Below are 17,930 nucleotides of genomic sequence, written 5' to 3'. Positions count from 1 at the left end.
CCTCTCTCTTTTCTTCTCTTCTCTTCTCTTCTCTTCTCTTCTCTTCTCTTCTCTTCTCTTCTCCTCTCCTCCTCCTCGCCTCTTCTCTTCTCTTTTCTTCTCTTTTCTTCTCTTCTCTTCTCTTCTCTTCTCTTCTCTTCTCTTCTCTTCTCTTCTTTCCTCTTCTTTCCTCTCCTCTCTTCTCCTCTCTTCTCTTCTCTTCTCGCCTCTTCTCTTCTCTTCTCTTCTCTTCTCTTCTCTTCTCGCCTCGCCTCTCTTCTCTTCTCTTCTCTTCTCTTCTCTTCTCTTGTCTTCTCTTCTCTTCTCTCCTCTCCTCTCCTCTTCTCTTCTCCTCTCCTCTTCTCTTCTCTTCTCCTCTCCTCTTCTCTTCTCTTCTCACCTCTTCTCACCTCTTCTCTCCTCTCCTCTCCTCTCCTCTTCTCTTCTCTTCTCCTCTTCTCTCCTCACCTCACCTCGACTCACTTCTTCTCTCATCTACTCTCATCACCTCTTCTCTCCTCTTCTCTTCTCTCCTCTTATCCACCTCACCAGGTCGTCACTTCCCGAAGAGTCCTCGGCTGAGTCTGGTGGTGCAGGCGAGCTTCGATGGCGAGCAGCTGGCCACGGACCCGGTGGAGCACAGAGATCAGCCTCAGTTCAGCACCGAGCTGGCCTGGGAGCTCGACCGCAGGACGCTGCACCAACACAGGTCTGCATCTCCAAGATACATCCAGTTTATCTTCTTATATGATGAATAAAAGCATCACATAGTGGGGCAGTTATTTCATCTGTGCATGCTGATTGTCCTCCAGGCTGCAGCGGACTCCCATCAAGCTTCAGTGCTTCGCTGTCGACTCAGTCAGCAACAGGAAGGAGAACGTCGGCTACATCATCCTCGACCTGCGATCAGTACAAGAGGTCAGACAGGTAACACCTCGTCTCCTTCTCACTGTGGTTAATTACTGTTTCTACCAGTGAGGTCCAGATTCTGCTCAGTGGGTCAGTGTTTGATTGACAGTCTGTTTTCTGTGTGTGTCTCTCTCTCTCTCTCTCTCTCTCTCTCTCTGTCTCTCCCTCTCTCTCTGTCTTTCTCTCTCTTTCTCTCCCTCTCTCTCTGTCTTTCTCTCTCTGTCTCTCTCTCTCTCTCTCTCTCTCTCTCTCTCTCTCTCTCTCTCTCTCTCTCTCTCCCTCTCCCTCTCTCCCTCTCAGGATCCTCGCTGGCATCCTCTCTTAAGCAGTAAATACACCAAACAGAGACCGGCCCTCCTCATCAGCGTGCTGCTGGAGAACGACACCAAACCCTCCGAACCTTCTCCTGATAGGTTCAAAGCCAAGAAGGCCCCGCCTCGTCTAGGTGAGCCGCTTCATCGGCTCTGTTTACTCTCTTTGCTTTCACTTTTGTTCATTTATTACTCAAGATTAGGGATGAAAAATGAATCTAAATATGATCAAAATCACTATAATAATATCCAAATTGTTAGATAAAAGAAAAACATGTCACAGCATATCTTTTGTTTTAAAAAGTGTAGAAAAAAAACAATAAGATCATTTTTAATGTGAAGATTTTGCCTTTTTTGAGAAGAAGTTGTTTCTCTGTTTGCTGCATATTTATGTAAATTAACTGTTTATCTTCTTTTCTTTTCTTCTCTCTCCCTCTGTTATGTTAAGGTTCCCCGGCAGTAACGGAGCTTCTCCCAGACAAACTGGAGGCCATACTGGTTCCAGATCAGGGCTTCCATCAGGTCGGACCTGCTGATCACTGCACCGACATGTTCGTCCTGTCCGTCACCGTGGCGTTCGCTACCAAACTGGAACAGGTCAGTATTAAAACCTCTGATTGTTACCTTCCAACCTGAACTATTAAGATAACGTGAACCAACAATGATGATGTCACAACAAACGTTTTCCCAGCATCTGGAATCAGGTTTGATAAAAACAGAAACCAGAGAAAACACTCTTTTGTTCGTTATTGTTTCTTTTTCCCCACTTTAACATTCTGGTAAAAGTCAAAGTGAAGCTGAGTAAACAATTAAAAAGAGAAGAAAATTACATCAGTTTATCACAAAGTAAGGTTGTTCAGGTTGTTATCGCCGTTAAAACATTATTACTACTCTGACGTTCGTCCTCCAGAGTGTCGTAAGGAGACACTGAACGTCCTCGCTGCCAAATGAAACCTGCTCTTTCTGTCACTTTAACCTGTTCTCTCTCTCTGTGGTGAGACAGGAAGCTTTGATTAAAACACAGTAGAAGGTTTGTCATTAGTTCAACTGTGAAACGAAGGAGAAGATGAAGATAAAAGTTTATAAAAGACCCTGAAACACCAACTGAAAACTACTTTAAATACTAAAAGGAAGCAGAACTGAAAATTAAACAAGTTAGCAGTTACATTAAACTAAAGCTAAATACAACACTAATGAACACACTGCCTCTGAAAAAGGAGCCAAAGTTACCGACCCTGTTCAGCTCAGAATAAAACCAACACACAGCCTGAAAGCTGCCATCTATCCGTTCCTCCTGGTCTTTATACTCCAGGTCCTGATGAGCAGGTGTCACAGTCACTACAGTGTTAGGAACGGGGGAGGGATCAGGAAGAAACTATGGATGTATTATGAAAGCTGGATATCGGATAAAAAATGGCTCCCATTCAGTCCAATAAGAATTGCTCGGCTGGTGCATTCGCCAAAAATGTTTTTAGCTTCTGGTAGGGCTGGGACGGTCTGCGATCAAATCGTATCTTGGCGATTGGAGGGTTGCTAGGTGATTTGCTGTTTATCAAGGCGAATTTGAAAAAAAACAAAAAAACGGCGCTCTACTGTGTGTTAAGAGATGTTTCTGGAGAAAATACATGACTGTTAGAGAAGCCCCGTTTACAAACAGATCTACAATCTACTTTCTCTCTTCTCTTCTCTTCTCTTCTCTTCTCTTCTCTTCTCTTCTCTTCTCTTCTCTTCTCTTCTCTTCTCTTCTCTTCTCTTCTCTTCTCTTCTCTTCTCTTCTCTTCTCTTAGCGCAGGTACACTGTCTGTGTACACATATTGTTTTAATATGTAACTATTGAAATATTCACACAAGAGCTTTCATACATTCCTACAGTGTTGGCACTGCCGCCTTTGCAGGTTAAAAGTTAATGACAGCGACTTGAAGTGAGGAGGAGCAACACGTCTCCGAGTTGTCAGCGCAGCGGTGTCGCTCACTTTTGCATGCATGTGATGCAAAACATTAAAAATAACGTCATTATAACAAAAAACTAAAAACGTGCCAAGGACACATGTTTATACACTCAATTATTTATAGAGTTTATAGATTTATTTATATACTGGCTGTAAAATTGACTGATTTAAATCAAAACTATTAAGTCTCCAGCTTGTTTCCAATGCTCCCAGTGACTAAAACAATCATATAATTCAGGTTTAAGTGTCTAATGTTAGACTTTACATGTTTTAATGAATGTAAAACGGTGATTTTAGGTATTTTAAGTGTTTGAACTGAGACTCTCCTAAACATAATAAACATGTCTTCATCTCCTCAGCTGATCCCCAGCACCATGAAGCTGTCAGCAGAGGGCTCAGAGTTCTTCTTCTACTATTGTTTACTGGGTAATGACATCACCAGCGAGCCTTTCACCAACCTGCTGAGCCCCGACTTCGAGCCGGAGCGCGCCTCCGTACGCCTCCGCAGCAGCAAACAGATCCTCAACGCCTTCCTGTCCCAGCTGCCCGGTTTAGAGGTGAGAGTCTGCGTGTTTAACCCTCCTGTTGCCCTCGAGTCAAGGAAGGAAGGAAGGGAGGGAGGATGGAAGGGAGGATGGAAGGGAGGAAGGATGGAAGGATGGAAGGGAGGAAAGAAAGAAGAGGAAGGAAAGGAGGGAGGGAGGGAGGAAGGAAGGGAGGAGGGAGGGAGGGATAAAGGAAAAGAGGAAGGGAGGAAGGAAAAGAGGAAAGGTGGAAGGAAGGAGAGAAGGACAGGAAAGAAGGAAGGGAGGAAGGTATGGGGGAGGAAAGAAAGGGAGGGAGGAAGAAGGAAGGAAAAAAGGGAAGGAGGAAGGAAGAAGGAAGGAAAGGGGGGGAAGGAAGGAGGAAGAAGGAAGGAAGGAAGAAGGAAGGAAAGGGGGGGAAGGAAGGAAAGGAGGGATGAAGGCAGGGAGGAAAGAAAAAAGGAAGGAAGGTAGGAGGGAGGGAGGGATAAAGGAAAAGAGGAAGGAAGGAGAGAAGGACAGAGGAAATAAGGAAGGGAGGAAGGTAGGGGGGAGGAAGGAAGGAAGGGAAGAGATAAGGAATAGTCAAAACAGACGGGGTCAATTTGACCCAGGAGGACGACACGAAGGTTAAATGACGCCTCACATCTACCTGTTGACTTGTCTTCACCCTCCTCTTCCTCTTTCTCTCCTCTTCCTCTTCCTCTTCCTCTGTGTGTCCTCAGATCCACCTGTGCTGTGGGAATCACTCTCTGGGAAGCACCGACGTCTCTCTCTCGGCTCTGTCGACCGTCTCTGTGGATCTGGACAACAAGGCGGCGACGGTGGAAGGGGCGTTCATCCTGCAGCCGCCGAAACGCATCAAGCGGGCGCAGCCGGCTCTGCCAGCTGACCTGCAGCCGACCGTCGGGGTCGCCGTGACTCTCAGGAGGGAAGAAGTCGCACCGCAGGTACAATTCAGTTTAACCCTTTAAGCTTCCTGTCGTCCTCCAGGGTCAAATTGACCTCGTCTGTTTTGACTGTTCCTTCTTTCCTTCCTTCCTTCCTTCCTTCCTTCCTTTCTTCCTTCCTTCCTTCCTTCCTTCCTTCCTTCCTTCCTTCCTCCCTCCCTCCTTCTCTCTTTCTTTCTTCCCCCTACCTTCCTCCCTTCCTTCTTTCCTGTCCTTCTTTCCTTCATTCCTCCCTTCCTCTTTTCCTTTCTTCCTCCCTCCTTCCTCCCTTCTTTCGTCCGTCCTTCCTTCCTTTCCTTCCTTCCTCCCTTCCTTCTTTACTTTCCACCCTTCCTTCCTCCCTCCTTTCCTTCCTTTCTTCCTTCCATCCTTCATTTCCTCCCTCCTTTCCTTCCTTCTTCCTCCCTCCCTTCCTTCAGTCCTTCCCTACTTCCTTTCCTCCCTTCCTTCCTCCTTTCCTTCCTTCTTCCTCCCTTCCTTCCTTGACTCGAGGATAAATAAATCAATTTGCCTGGATGTGTTCACACTCGTTAACTAAACTAAACTAAACTACTAAACTACATTTTCGCTGCTCTTATATTATATAACTTAAGGTATTTGGGGATTAATCACCAGCTACTAACATCCATCTTCTCTTCTGTCCATTCTTCAGTCTTTAGGGAAGAAAGAAGGAGGTGCAGCTCAGACTCTCTCCGTCCCTCCTCCTCCTCCTCCGTCCAGACCTCGAAGCTCCTCTCCAGTCCGTAAACCTCCCGACGCCTCCTCCTCTCCTCCTCCCCCTGCTGCGTCCTATCATACAGAGAGCGAGGTGGAGAGTCTGCTGGAGGAGCTCCAACGTGCCAAAGAGCCGGCAGGACTGGCAGGTATGTGTCGGCTTTTCAGACAGGAAGTTGAGTGATGATGACTGAGAGGCGTCACAATAAAGGTTTTATTTTGTGTGCAGCTGCAGATTTGGAACTTCCTGTTCAGACTCGGACTGAAGCAGCAGCAGCAGCAGCAGCAGCAGCGGAGGGAGGAGCGTCTTCTGTCAGCGTCTCTGCTCCCAAAGTGTCCATCCCCTCCTCCGCTCATCACTACTGCTTCTCTCTGGACCTGCAACGCCTCGGGAAGCTCAGCCTGACTCATCCCATCTCTGCTACGCTCAGGTGGAAATCTATCCATCTATTTATCCATCTATCTATCCATCTATCTATCTATCTATCTATCCATCTATCCATCTATCCATCTATCCATCTATCTATCCATCTATCCATCTATCCATCTATCCATCTATCCATCTATCCATCTATCCATCTATCCATCTATCCATCTATCCATCTATCCATCTATCCATCTATCCATCTATCTATCTATCTATCTATCTATCTATCTGTCTGTCTGTCTGTCTATCTATCTATCTATCTATCCATCCATCCATCCATCCATCCAAAAAGGATAGACTGAGTAATAAACTTTCTCTGTGTGTGTGTGTGTGTGTGTATGTGTGTGTGTGTGTGTGTGTGTGTCTGTGTGTATATGTGTGTGTGTGTGTGTGTGTGTCAGGTATTCGTACCAGTTCTTCGGCAGCGCTGCTCCCATCATGACGAACCCTCCTGTGGAGCTGCAGAGGAACACCGAGGTCTCTCTGCCTCAGTCGTACTGCGCCTTCGACTTCGCTGCTCTGCCTCAACAACTGGAGGAGACTTTCCTCAGGTACACACACACACACACACAGACACACATACACACAGTACTTATTTTATCACACACTGCTTAATGTATGTACACACATCTGCATATAGCATACTGGTAGAATGAGGGATGTGATTTATTTTATACTACAGATTTAACAAAGATGTGTGTTCATTGTGTTATTATCTGATATTTATATGTTTTAAAATGAATGAAAGATTAAACTTAAATTACACACACACACACATCCCCTCTCCGTTTTTCTCTTTTCAGAATACAATAATTTGGTTTATTAATCATGCTTGCTTTTTATTTTTATAAGATAAATCTAGAGTAGAGAGGAGCTTTAATGCCTCTGAGGGGGTTTACAGACAATAATCAATTCAATTTTATTTCTATAGCACCAAATAACAACAAAAGTATTATATATACTCTTTAAAATGTACTCAAATCAAAGAGACCCAACATTCCCCTTTCAGTACAAATCAAAATGAATATTACAAAGAACAACAACAAACAAAAAATTATATGTATATAGCAAATAATAAATAGAAAAAGAAAACATAATACACAAAGCACTTCACTAAATAAAGAGTTAATGTAGTTTTAGCTCAGAATATATTAATGTATTGATGAATATTGTTGATGTGACATTTTTGTTTAATATATTAAAAGTTTGACAGATTAACGTGTCGTTGGTTTCCTTTGAGGTATTGTGATGGTGTATTATTGCAGTATCACTTTTGTCCAGCAGGTGGTGCTGTAAGAATAGTTCTTCAGTAATAATAGTTGTTTTTTGCTGTTATTCAGATGTGTAACTCATTATGTGTGTGTGTGTGTGTGTGTGTGTGTGTGTGTGTGTGTGTGTGTGTGTGTGTGTGTGTGTGTGTGTGTGTGTGTGTGTGTGTGTGTGTGTGTGTGTTGTAGAGTTCCTCTGGTGGTGGAGCTCTGGCACAGAGACTCCAGCTTGGACCAGCTGATTGGTCGAGCCTCCGTCCAGCTGTCTCACCTGCTGAGCTCAGAGAGGAGCCGACTGCAGGGATCAACGGGAGAACCGAGCTGGAGACAGACTCACCAGGACCGGATCCCCGTGGTCCGAAAACAACGGTGAGAAACAACAACACAGATAGAAACAAAACCTCTGATTCTAGTATGAGTCGTTTTATATCCTGATAAAGCACATTTTAATTCAATAAAAGTTGTAATCTGTGCAAAAATATGCTTCCTTCCTTCTTTCCTTCCTTCCTTCTTTCCTTCTATCTTCCCTTCCTTCCTTCCATATTTCCTTCTTTCCTTCCTTCCTTCCTTCCTTCCTTCCTTCCTTCCTTCCTTTCATCTTTCCTTCCTTTCATCTTTCCTTCCTTCCTTCCTTCCTTCCTTCCTTCCATCTTTCCTTCCTTCATTCCTTCTTTCCTTCCATCTTTCTTTCCTTCCTTCCTTCTTTCCTTTCATCTTTCCTTCCTTCCTTCCTTCCATCTTTCCTTCCTCCATTCCTTCTTTCCTTCCTTCATTCCTTCTCTCCTTCCTTCATTCTTTCCATCTTCCCTTCTTCCTTCCATATTTCCTTCTTTCTTTCCTTCCTCCATCCTTCCTTGTCCTTCCGTTCTTCCATCTTTCCTTCCTTCCTTCCTTCCTTCCTTCCTTCCTTCCTTCCTTCCTTCCTTCCTTCCTTCCTTCCTTCCTTCCTTCCTTCCTTCCTTCTCTCCTTCCTTCCTTCCTTCCTTCCTTTCTAAATGAATGATAATGTTGCTCTGATGATGTGATGAGTTACTGCAGCTTTAACTTGTGTGTTTGTGTGTTTCAGTCCAAGTGAGAAAGTAGCAGAGTTGAGCTACGTTGCCACACTGGAAGACCTGGGATTGGTTAAAGCCAGAGAGGTGATCGTGTCCGACTCCACACAGGTGAGACAGACTGCCAAAGTACTAGGGCTGAAAATGGTGATGAATTTGGTTATTGATTAATTTCTTTCGTTTAGTCTATAAAATGTCAGAAACAAGTTCAAAAGTGTTTTTATTCAACTAAACATCAGAAAACCCCAAAATATTCAGTTTATTTTCATATATAACAAACAATAAGGCCTATATTATATATTTCCTATAATCTTTTACCTGTTGTTATCTTGTCTCATCATCAGAGCGAGCATGCAGCACCCAGACCATCATCGTCTCCTCCTCTTCCTCCTCACCGCCCCCCCGCTCCTCCCCACCACCACCCCGCTCCTCCACCGGGCCCCTCGGCCCCGACGGCCCCCAGAGAGACTCTGGAGTACCAAACGGCTCTGGAGCTGGAGATGTGGAAGGAGGAGCAGGAGGATCTGTTCGATGATCAGGTCTGAACCATAACTGATGACTCACACAGAGACCCAGAGTAAATTAAAACAGTATGCATATAAGAGAAGATAAGATAATCCTTTATTAGTCCCATGATGGGGAAATTTAAAGTGTGTAAAGTGTTACAGCAGCAAAGTGGACAGCAACAATACAATAGCATGAAGTTTATTATCAATTAACCTGTTGATTTATGTGTGTGTGTTTACTTTATTTGTGTAGCACTTTTCATTCATACATAGTGATTTAATGCAAAGTACATGAATGAGGAAATAAATAAAAATGTAAATATTCAGAATATCCAAATAAAATATAATAAAAGATTATTAAAAACATAATAAATAAATAAATAATAAAGTAAAGTCAGTAGAAAATAAATGTATTAAAATGGAAAATAATAAGAAAATAAGATAATAAAACAACTAAGAGGAAATGTGATGAAGTAAAAGTAGACATCATATCTTTAAACTTTCCCTGTGTGTGTGTCTCTGTGTGTGTGTGTGTGTGTCTGTGTGTCTGTGTGTCTGTGTGTCTGTGTCTGTGTGTCTGTGTGTGTGTGTGTGTGTGTGTGTGTGTGTGTGTGTGTGTGTGTGTGTGTCTGTGTCTGTGTCTGTGTGTGTGTGTGTGTGTGTGTGTGTGTGTGTGTGTGTGTGTGTGTGTGTGTGTGTGTGTGTGTGTGTGTGTCTGTCTGTCTGTCTGTCTGTCTGTCTGTCTGTGTGTCTGTCAGCTGAAGAAGAAGGAGTTGGTCCACATGCAGGCGCTGGCAGAGGAGTGGAAGAAGAGAGACAGAGAGAGAGAAGCTCTGGTGAAGAAGAAGGTGGATTCCTGCTACACACACACACACACACACACACACACACACACACACACACACACACACACACACACTCCACCTGTTCATACAGACTGACAGTGTGTTGTAATTGCTTCTGCAGGAGGTGGAGTATAACCTGCTGGAGGAGCAGCTGCAGAAGACTCTGTCTGACCTGGAGAAGAGAGAGAAACAGCTGGCTGAGGCCGAGCTAGAGGTCAGAGGTCACCGCCGACACTTTACACACTACAACACTAATTGACGGGGTCAATTTGACTCGGGAGTACGACACGAGGGTTAATACAGATACCAGCTTAAAAAAAGTCTCCACATTGTGTTTTTAGTAGTTTTTTTGTGTCTCTGTGTTCAGACCCAGCGGCTGCAGCGGGAGCTCCGGTCCGAACACGATCTGACCCAGAAGGAGCTGCAGGAGAGCAGCAGGAGGCTGCAGCAGGAGTTCGACCACCGGGTGGCGCTAGAGAGAGACAAAGCCCGACTGATGGAGGAGGAGCGAGCCAGGCTGCTGCAGCAGGTAGACAGAGAGAGAGAGAGAGAGACACACACACACACACACACACACAGACAGAGACAGAGACTTAGGGCGCACTCACACTAGAGCCAGTTGTTCCGTACCGTGCTGAAGCATGAATGTCCCCCACTGGCCCGCACTCACATTACCTCAAACCCAAGTGTACTCAAGCACGGTTTCCTCCGACACGTTGCGCAAAACATATAGACAGTTTACTCTCATAAAAGATGCACAGGTGTGTGTTGGCGTGCTGTGTGCCGGTAAAATACAACACAGCCGATCAATTAACACAACGCACTGATTAAAAAGTGCAAGCTTGTTCTTCTGAGTCATGCCTGTGTAGTATGCAGTACTAGATACTGGTGTAAAAGCAGACGTCCTGATTCAACTCTTTACTCCAGTAAAAGTCAGATTTAGTTTAATGACTTAGAAGTCACCAAATGACGTTAACGAATTTCGTTAGTTTATATAATGCAGATTTGTAAAATATTACTTTTATGAAGGTCACAGTCACAGACAATAAACTTAGCATTTCATAATTGTGGTAGCAGCGGTGCAGCAGATGTAATGAAGTCCACGCAGCACGCTGGATGCAAACTAATATTAAGCCTATAGTCTTTTCATTATAATGTCCATGGACATAAATTGAGTTCTTTTGCCTTAATAATGAAAAAATAATACACAAAAAATGGTCAGATTGGGAATATATGCATAATGTCTCCACGTTGCATTTAGTGTTGCACTAAATGACCAGGGCTCAGCTAGTGTTGCCTTTTAAAAATAGTTGATTTCCCGGGGTTTTCCTTGAAAATTGTCTTCTTTAAAATGTGTATATAAAAATATGAATCCCTAGTGCGCATGCGTGACCAAGTGTACCGTGCCTAAGCACACCTCTTCCAACCGTACCGTACCAGGGAAGTGTACCGTACTCAAGCTCGGTACACTAGCCAAATAATCCGGATTTTAGGGGGCAAACGTGCTTGGGCTCTGTACGATTGCCTAGTGTGAGTACGCCCTTATGCTATAAATGTTGAATGAATCTATAGATATGAGCTGATTCTTGTTTGTCTCTTCAGATCTCAGACGGAGAGTCTCGGTACAAACAGCTGGAGAAAGAGTTTCATCTCTACAGAGAACAACAAAACATCCGACCCGAGTTCAGACTGCAGTCAGAAGTCAACCTGCTGACTCTGGAGAAGGTGAACAGCTAGTTTATATTATTATTATTATTATTATTATTATTATTATTATTATTATTATTATTATTATCACTACCATAAATATAATCTGTAGGTATTAATCCAGCTGTAAAATCTGGAATCTGGAGTTTAACTAGTCAGTAAAAATAAGTTGATCAGGTAAACATATAAACACATATTAAGGATTATATGTGTATCTATGTGTATATTTTCACTGTATTATTATATATGTATTATATACATGGCCAATAATTACAAATGTTTTGTGTTTGTACATTGGGGAAATATTTAAAAAAAGGGTAGACCAAAATCAACTTAACTAAGGTTCTTCTTAAAAATACTTCAATTTATAGAGGCCTTAAAATGTTCAAAATTTTAAAAAAATTGGACGTTATTAAATAATTAATTATAATTTCATATTAATAAAAATATTAAATAATTCAAAACATTTAAAAATAGCTAATTATTAGTGTTATTGATAGTTTTTATTTCTGTATAATAAAACTGTAATATTTAAATTTGCAGCAGTTTTTGGTTTGGAAAGCAGTTTTTTCTCCATTTTAAATGTTTTAAATGTTCATTAAGGTGGATGGATATTTGTCCCGAATCATTTACACTAATATTAATTATTTAACAAATAATAACTGTCTAATTGAGAAGTTTAAATGAGTGTTGACATTTTTTTTTCTTCTTCTTCTTCTTCTCTGTGATAATTAAGGTGGAGCTGGAGAGGAAGTTGGAGTCGACCACTAAGTCCAAGCTGCACTACAAGCAGCAGTGGGGGCGCGCCTTAAAAGAGCTGGCCCGGTTCAAACAGGTACAGTTCATCTTTAGGGAGGAGGGGGGGGGTGTCAGAGGGTCAGTAATCCAACCATTAAAAGAACCAGTAAGTGATACTGGTTCATTATCTTATTGGGGAAAGACCTGGAAAAAGTGGAGCTTAAAGGTTCAGAATGTAAAAATAGAAAATCCTTCTCAACATCGACACCTGTGTGACACGATGTGAAGCTTGTGTTTTAGGAATTCCTCCAAATACTGCTTTCTTAACTTTCTTAATATATTTTTGTGGCATTTTATGCTTTTTTATAAGAGAGTCGACAGTAAAGAGATGACAGGAAATGGTCGGACCCCTCAGCGTTTACTTTACTTTACTGATGACACAAAGTAAACAGAGCTAAAAGGCAAACAGCTTTTAATACTGCAGCTTTTAATCGATATATTAAACTTAATTCACTTATTTTGAAACCAAATGTCTAAAGTACAAATGAGACATAAGAACAACAGAGCAGCAGATACTTACTGCAGCTTTACAGATTCATATAAAAACCAATAAGACAACATCTTCTCACTAGTAGACAGAAGGAGTTTGGGAAGTCCCAGGAAGGAAGGAAAGACAGATGGGTGGAAGGAAAGAAAAGAAGAAAAGATGAAAGGAAGGAAAGAAGAGAAGAAAAGATGAAAGGAAGGAATGAAGGAAGAGAAGACAGGAAGGAAGGAAGGAAAGACAGATGGGTGGAAGGAAAGAAGAGAAGAAAAGATGAAAGGAAGAGAAGACAGGAAGGAAGGAAGGAATGAAAGATGGAAGAAAGAAAGAAAGAAAGGGATGATGGAAGGAAAGAAAGAAGGAAGAAAGGAAGAGAAGACAGGAAAGAAAGATGGAAGAAAGAAAGAAAGAAAGAAAGGGATGATGGAAGGAAAGAAAGAAGGAAGAAAGGAAGAGAAGACAGGAAAGAAAGATGGAAAGAAGGAAGGAAGGAATGAAAGAAGGAAGAAAGGAAATAAGGAAGAAAGAAAGAAAGAAAGGGAGGATGGAAGGAAGGAAAGAAAGGAAGAGAAGACAGGAAAGAACGATGAAAGAAAGAAAGGGATGATAGAAGGAAAGAAAGAAGGAAGAAAGGAAGAGAAGACAGGAAAGAAAGATGGAAAGAAGGAAGGAATGAAAGATGGAAGGAAGGAAGAGAAGACTGGAAAGAAAGATGGAAGAAAGAAAGAAAGAAAGAAAGGGATGATGGAAGGAAAGAAAGAAGGAAGGAAAGAAAGAAGGAAGGAAGAAAGAAAGGAAGAAAGAAAGAGAGGATGGAAGGATAAAAGACAGGCTGGATGGAAAGAAGAAGGAAAAGAAGACAGGAAGGAAAGTGGGCCGGATTGGACTCCTCAGCGGGCCGGTTCGGGCCCACGGGCCTCATGTTTGTCCCAGCTTCCTTGAACGCACCAACAAAGAAAGTTCATCACGTGGAAACTTCACCACCACATATAAAATGCTCTGTGTTTTATTTAAAGGTTTAAACCACATGAAAGAGAAGTTTTAATCATGACAGGAATCATCGTCCTCTGAGACAAACGTCAGCTTCAACACAACGAGGCAGAGCTGCTGCGTCCTCGCCGCTCTGACAGCAGCCATATTTCACAGCAGATAATAGTAGTTTTTCTGCGTGGGGACGTGTGGAGGCGTCAGACGCAGCAGCAGCAGCAGCAGCTTGTTAATCTGCTGCTGGAGACGAGCTGACAGTGTTAGGACGTTTAACAGCTCTCAGAGCGAGCCGAGAGGAAGCCCAGCTCAGCGCCGCCGTCGCCATCATCCGTCAGCTGACATCGCTGCTGGAGCGTGGTTAGGAATCAGTGTGTGGAGGTTAAATTACAAGCAAAAAACACACAATTATTATCAATTAAAAAAGCTCATAAATGCTGTCAGAGAAATGTGCTGAAGCAGAGCTGAAACAGTTCATCCAAGTTTTATCAAAATCACAACATGGCCGAGGTTTAATATTTGTTACATTTGCAAAAATATGTGTTAAAATACAGTTTAACCCTCCTGTTGACAAGGAAGGAAGGGAGGAAAAAGTAAAGAAGGGAGGGAGGAAGAAGGAAGGATGGAAGAAGGAAGGAAAAGAGGGAGGAAGGAAAGGAAGGAGAGAGGAAGGAAGGGAGGGAGGAAGGAAGGAAGGAAGGGAGGAAGGAAGGAAGGATGGAAGAAGGAAGGAAAAGAGGGAGGAAGAAGGAAGGAAGGGAGGAAGAAGGAAGGAAAGTAGGAAGGAAGGAAGAAAGGGAGTGAGGAAGGAAGGAAGGAATGAAGGAAGCTAGGGGGGAGGAAAGAAAGAGAGAAGGAGGGAGGGAGGAAAGAAGGAGGGAGGAAAGAAGGAGGGAGGAAGGACAGAAGGAAGGGAGGGAAAGAGAGAGGAAGGAAAGATAGAGAGAAGGACAGACGGAAGGAAGGGAGGAAAGAAGGAAAGAAAACAGACGGGGGTCTGAAAATAATCTCAATTAGACATTTAATAAAATATATATCATTCAGCCTTTAACTGAAGTATCAAAAGTAAAACAGCGTGTTGTCATAGCAACACAAACGCAAACTGAGAGGTGAGAAGAACGAATAAAATAACTAAAATTAAATGAGAGATTAAAAAACTAAAGTATATACAATATATAAATAAGAATACCGTTATATTTAATTAGTTTACTTTGCTAATAAATGTTTAAATACAGTATAATCAGGCAGTGATAATATATGAACTTTATATAATAGAGCTGCAATGATTAATGATTAATTGATCAGTGGATTAAAATTTGAATCAAACTATTTTTTATAACTGAATAATTGTTTCAGTGATTTTTAAAAAAAGGCAGGAGTGGAAAATGAGATGTTAATTATTCTTTTTATTTACTTTTTTATTACTAGTTATTTCATTTGGTAAAAATCTCCACAAATAATTAAAAAAATATGTTGTATATTTTGGATTTTATGAGTCGTATCTCCGCCAGGAAGCATTGCCGCCTATTAAGGTATAAAACAATGTATATACTGTATGTCTGTATCTCCTGGTGCACATTGTCTGTTTAAGGGTTTATCAATAAGCTAAATATTTTTAAACTTCTAAACTTATTGATGTCAGTAAAGTGAACTTAGCAGCTGACGTCATCACTATAACTAAAAGCTCTGATTTCCCCTGAACGCACCACGACGACACAACGAGACAGCGCTGAGAGATTTATACTGTTGTGGGGGAAAAAAAACTAAGAATGAAAGGAAAGAAAAATGTTGTTTTAGTCTGAAGCGAGGAGGAAAAGACGCTGATGTGACGACTCAGCATAAAAAACAACAAAATAAGTAAAGAAAAAGTAAATATGATACTTTATTGTAGGGAAATTCATCTTGGACTCAAAGCTGCACATAATAAATTACACATATTACACTCACACTTCTAATAAAACACCATGAGCTTTGTTAGAAAAGCAGCAGATAAATAAATAAACACTAAAATAATAAACTAATACTACTAATAAAAAAGTTTATTTCAGTCATTTTTAAATATATATGCAACTCAAATACACTATAAATAAATAAAGTAAATAATCATATATCCTTGTTTTCTTCTTCTCCAATAAAAACAGTCACAAACCAAATATTACATTAATTAACTTTACATTAGAAATTTAAACATTTTTAACCCTCCTGTTGTCCTCGAGTCAAGGAAGGAAGGGAGGAAGGAAAAAGGAAGGAAAGGAGGAAGGATGGAAGGGAAGAAGAATGAAGGAAGGGAGGGAGGAAGAAGGAGGGAGGGAGGAAGGAAGGAAAGGAAAGAAGTAAGGAAGGGAGGAAGGAAAAAGGAAGGAAGAAGGAAGGAAGGGAGGGAGGAAGGAAGGGAGAAAGGATGGAAGAACGAAGGAAAGGAGGGAGGAAGGATGGAAGGGAAGAAGAATGAAGGAAGGAAGAGAGGAAGGGAAAGAAGGAAGGAAAGGAGGGGGGGAGGAAAGGAAAGAAGGAAGGAAAGGAGGAAGGCAGGAAGGATGGAAGGGAAGATGAATGAATGAAGGAAGGAAGGGAGGGAGGAAGAAGGAAGGAAAGGAGGAAGAAGGAATGGAGGAAAGGAAAGAAGGAAGGAAGGAAAAGAGGGAGGGAGGAAAGGAAGGAAGGAAGGACGAAAGAAGGAAGGAAGGTAGGAGGGAGGGAGGAAAGAAGGAAGGGAGGAAGGAAGGAAGGAAGGAAAGAAGGAACAAAAGTAGAGCGACAAAAAAACTTTATTTATATTTAAATTAGATTTCAGTGTTTTTTCCTCCCTTTCTTTAGTATTTCAGCTCGTTTGCCGTCGTCGTGTTTAAAGTGAAATAAAAGTTCAGACGTGTGTGTGCGTGTGTGTGTGTGTGTGTGTGTGTGTGTGTGTGTGTGTGTGTGTGTGTGTGTGTGTGTGTGTGTGTGTGTGAGAAGGAAAGAGTGAGAGAGAGAGAGAGAGAGAGAGGTGTGTTTTTACACTAGAGCCAAATATTTAGCTGAAGTAAAGTAGACAATGAAATGTGTGAGAGCCGTCAGTTCTTAACACACACACACACACACACACACACACACACACACACACACACACACACACACACACACACACTAGTCTATCTATCCTTGTGAGGACATTGCATTCACTTCAATTCATCCTAAAGCCAGACTTTGGTCCCCATAAGGTTGGACACACACACACACACACACACACACACACACACACACAGACACACACAGAGCACTAAGTGGGTCTAAGACTAATGTAAACACACACACTAGTCTATCTATCCTTGTGAGGACATTGCATTGACTTCAATTCATCCTAAACCGAACCTAAAGCCAGACTTTGGTCCCCATAAGGTTGGACACACACACACACACACACACACACACACACACACACACACACACACACACAGAGCACTAAGTGGGTCTTAGACTAATGTAAACACACACACACACACAGTCAGACCTTATCTGACAAACTAATAACTGTTACTGACATTAACCAGCTGGAAAACTGGACACACACTTTTTTTCTTTTCTTTTTTTTTATTACTCCCTCCCTCCTTCTTTTTTTTCTCTTTTGCATTAATCTCTCCCTCCTCCTCCTCCTCCTCTCTGTTTCCTCCCCCTGTTTCTCCCTCCTTTCCTTTTTCAGTCCTCTCGTTTGTCTTCTTCCTCATTTTTGGTTCTTACCTCCTCCTTTCTCCCTTTCTTTCTCTCTTTTATTGTCCTTTTTTCTTTCTTTTTCTACTCTCATTCTTCACTCTTTCATCCTCTGTTTCTTTTACCACCTTACACTTTATTTACACTTGTCCTTCCCTTCTTTTTTTGTCCTCCAATCTGCCCTCATGGTGTGTTTTTCTTCTTTTTCTTTTGCATCAATCTCTCCCTCCTCTCTCTGTTTTCTCTCCTCCTCACCTCCCCTTTTCTTTTTCAGTCTTCTCGTTCATCTCTGTCATCCACCGCTCTCTCTTTCTTCCTCTTTCATCCCTCTCTTTTTACTTCTCTCTTATCCTTTTTATCTTTTTGTCTACTTTCTTACCTTTCTTTCTTTCTTTTCTCATCTCTCATTCTTTACTCTTTCTACCACTTTACACTTTATTTACACTTGTCCTTCCCTCCTTTTTTATCCTCCAATCTGCCCTCATGGTTTGTTTTTCTTTTTTTATCTTCTCTTTCTCTCTCTCTTGTTTTTTCCCACTTCTTTTTATTGCTTCCTCCCTCCTTCTTTTGCATCTATCTCTCCCTCCTCTCTGTTTTTTCTCATCCATTCCTTTACTTTTCTCCCTCTTTCCTTTTTCAGTCTTCTTGTCCGTCTCTCTGGGCCTTTCTTCCTCTTCCATCCCTTTCTTTCTCTCTTTTATTAGCCTTTCTTTTCTCTTTTCTACTCTCTCATCACTCTGTTTCTTTTACCACCTTACACTTTATTTACACTTGTCCTTCCCTCCCTTTTTTTTAATCCTCCAATCTGCCCTTATGGTTTGTTTTTCTTCTTTTTT

The 17,930-nt window shown here is 41.9% G+C and overlaps 1 protein-coding gene across 1 annotated transcript in view; it reads left to right on the top strand.

Annotated features, from left to right (window-relative positions):
* Positions 1 to 13,665, top strand: part of cep120 (centrosomal protein 120) — a 17,893-nt gene extending 4,228 nt beyond the window's left edge. The window contains exons 2-19 of the mRNA XM_062417944.1: positions 532 to 688; positions 792 to 906; positions 1,189 to 1,333; positions 1,648 to 1,796; positions 3,508 to 3,705; positions 4,398 to 4,622; positions 5,275 to 5,485; positions 5,566 to 5,767; positions 6,165 to 6,314; positions 7,221 to 7,400; positions 8,098 to 8,194; positions 8,434 to 8,622; positions 9,348 to 9,437; positions 9,556 to 9,648; positions 9,802 to 9,963; positions 11,037 to 11,159; positions 11,878 to 11,976; positions 13,507 to 13,665. Coding sequence (XP_062273928.1) covers positions 532 to 688; positions 792 to 906; positions 1,189 to 1,333; positions 1,648 to 1,796; positions 3,508 to 3,705; positions 4,398 to 4,622; positions 5,275 to 5,485; positions 5,566 to 5,767; positions 6,165 to 6,314; positions 7,221 to 7,400; positions 8,098 to 8,194; positions 8,434 to 8,622; positions 9,348 to 9,437; positions 9,556 to 9,648; positions 9,802 to 9,963; positions 11,037 to 11,159; positions 11,878 to 11,976; positions 13,507 to 13,665 — 2,744 coding nt within the window. The remainder of the gene's footprint in view (positions 1 to 531; positions 689 to 791; positions 907 to 1,188; positions 1,334 to 1,647; positions 1,797 to 3,507; positions 3,706 to 4,397; positions 4,623 to 5,274; positions 5,486 to 5,565; positions 5,768 to 6,164; positions 6,315 to 7,220; positions 7,401 to 8,097; positions 8,195 to 8,433; positions 8,623 to 9,347; positions 9,438 to 9,555; positions 9,649 to 9,801; positions 9,964 to 11,036; positions 11,160 to 11,877; positions 11,977 to 13,506) is intronic.
* Positions 13,666 to 17,930: the final 4,265 nt, after the last annotated feature.

Source organism: Scomber scombrus, chromosome 4, assembly GCF_963691925.1.
Source record: "Scomber scombrus chromosome 4, fScoSco1.1, whole genome shotgun sequence".
In the NCBI taxonomy this organism is placed as follows: Eukaryota; Metazoa; Chordata; class Actinopteri; order Scombriformes; family Scombridae; genus Scomber; species Scomber scombrus.
The sequence above is the reverse complement of the archived record's forward strand: the minus strand, read 5'-3'. Positions and strand labels throughout refer to the sequence as shown.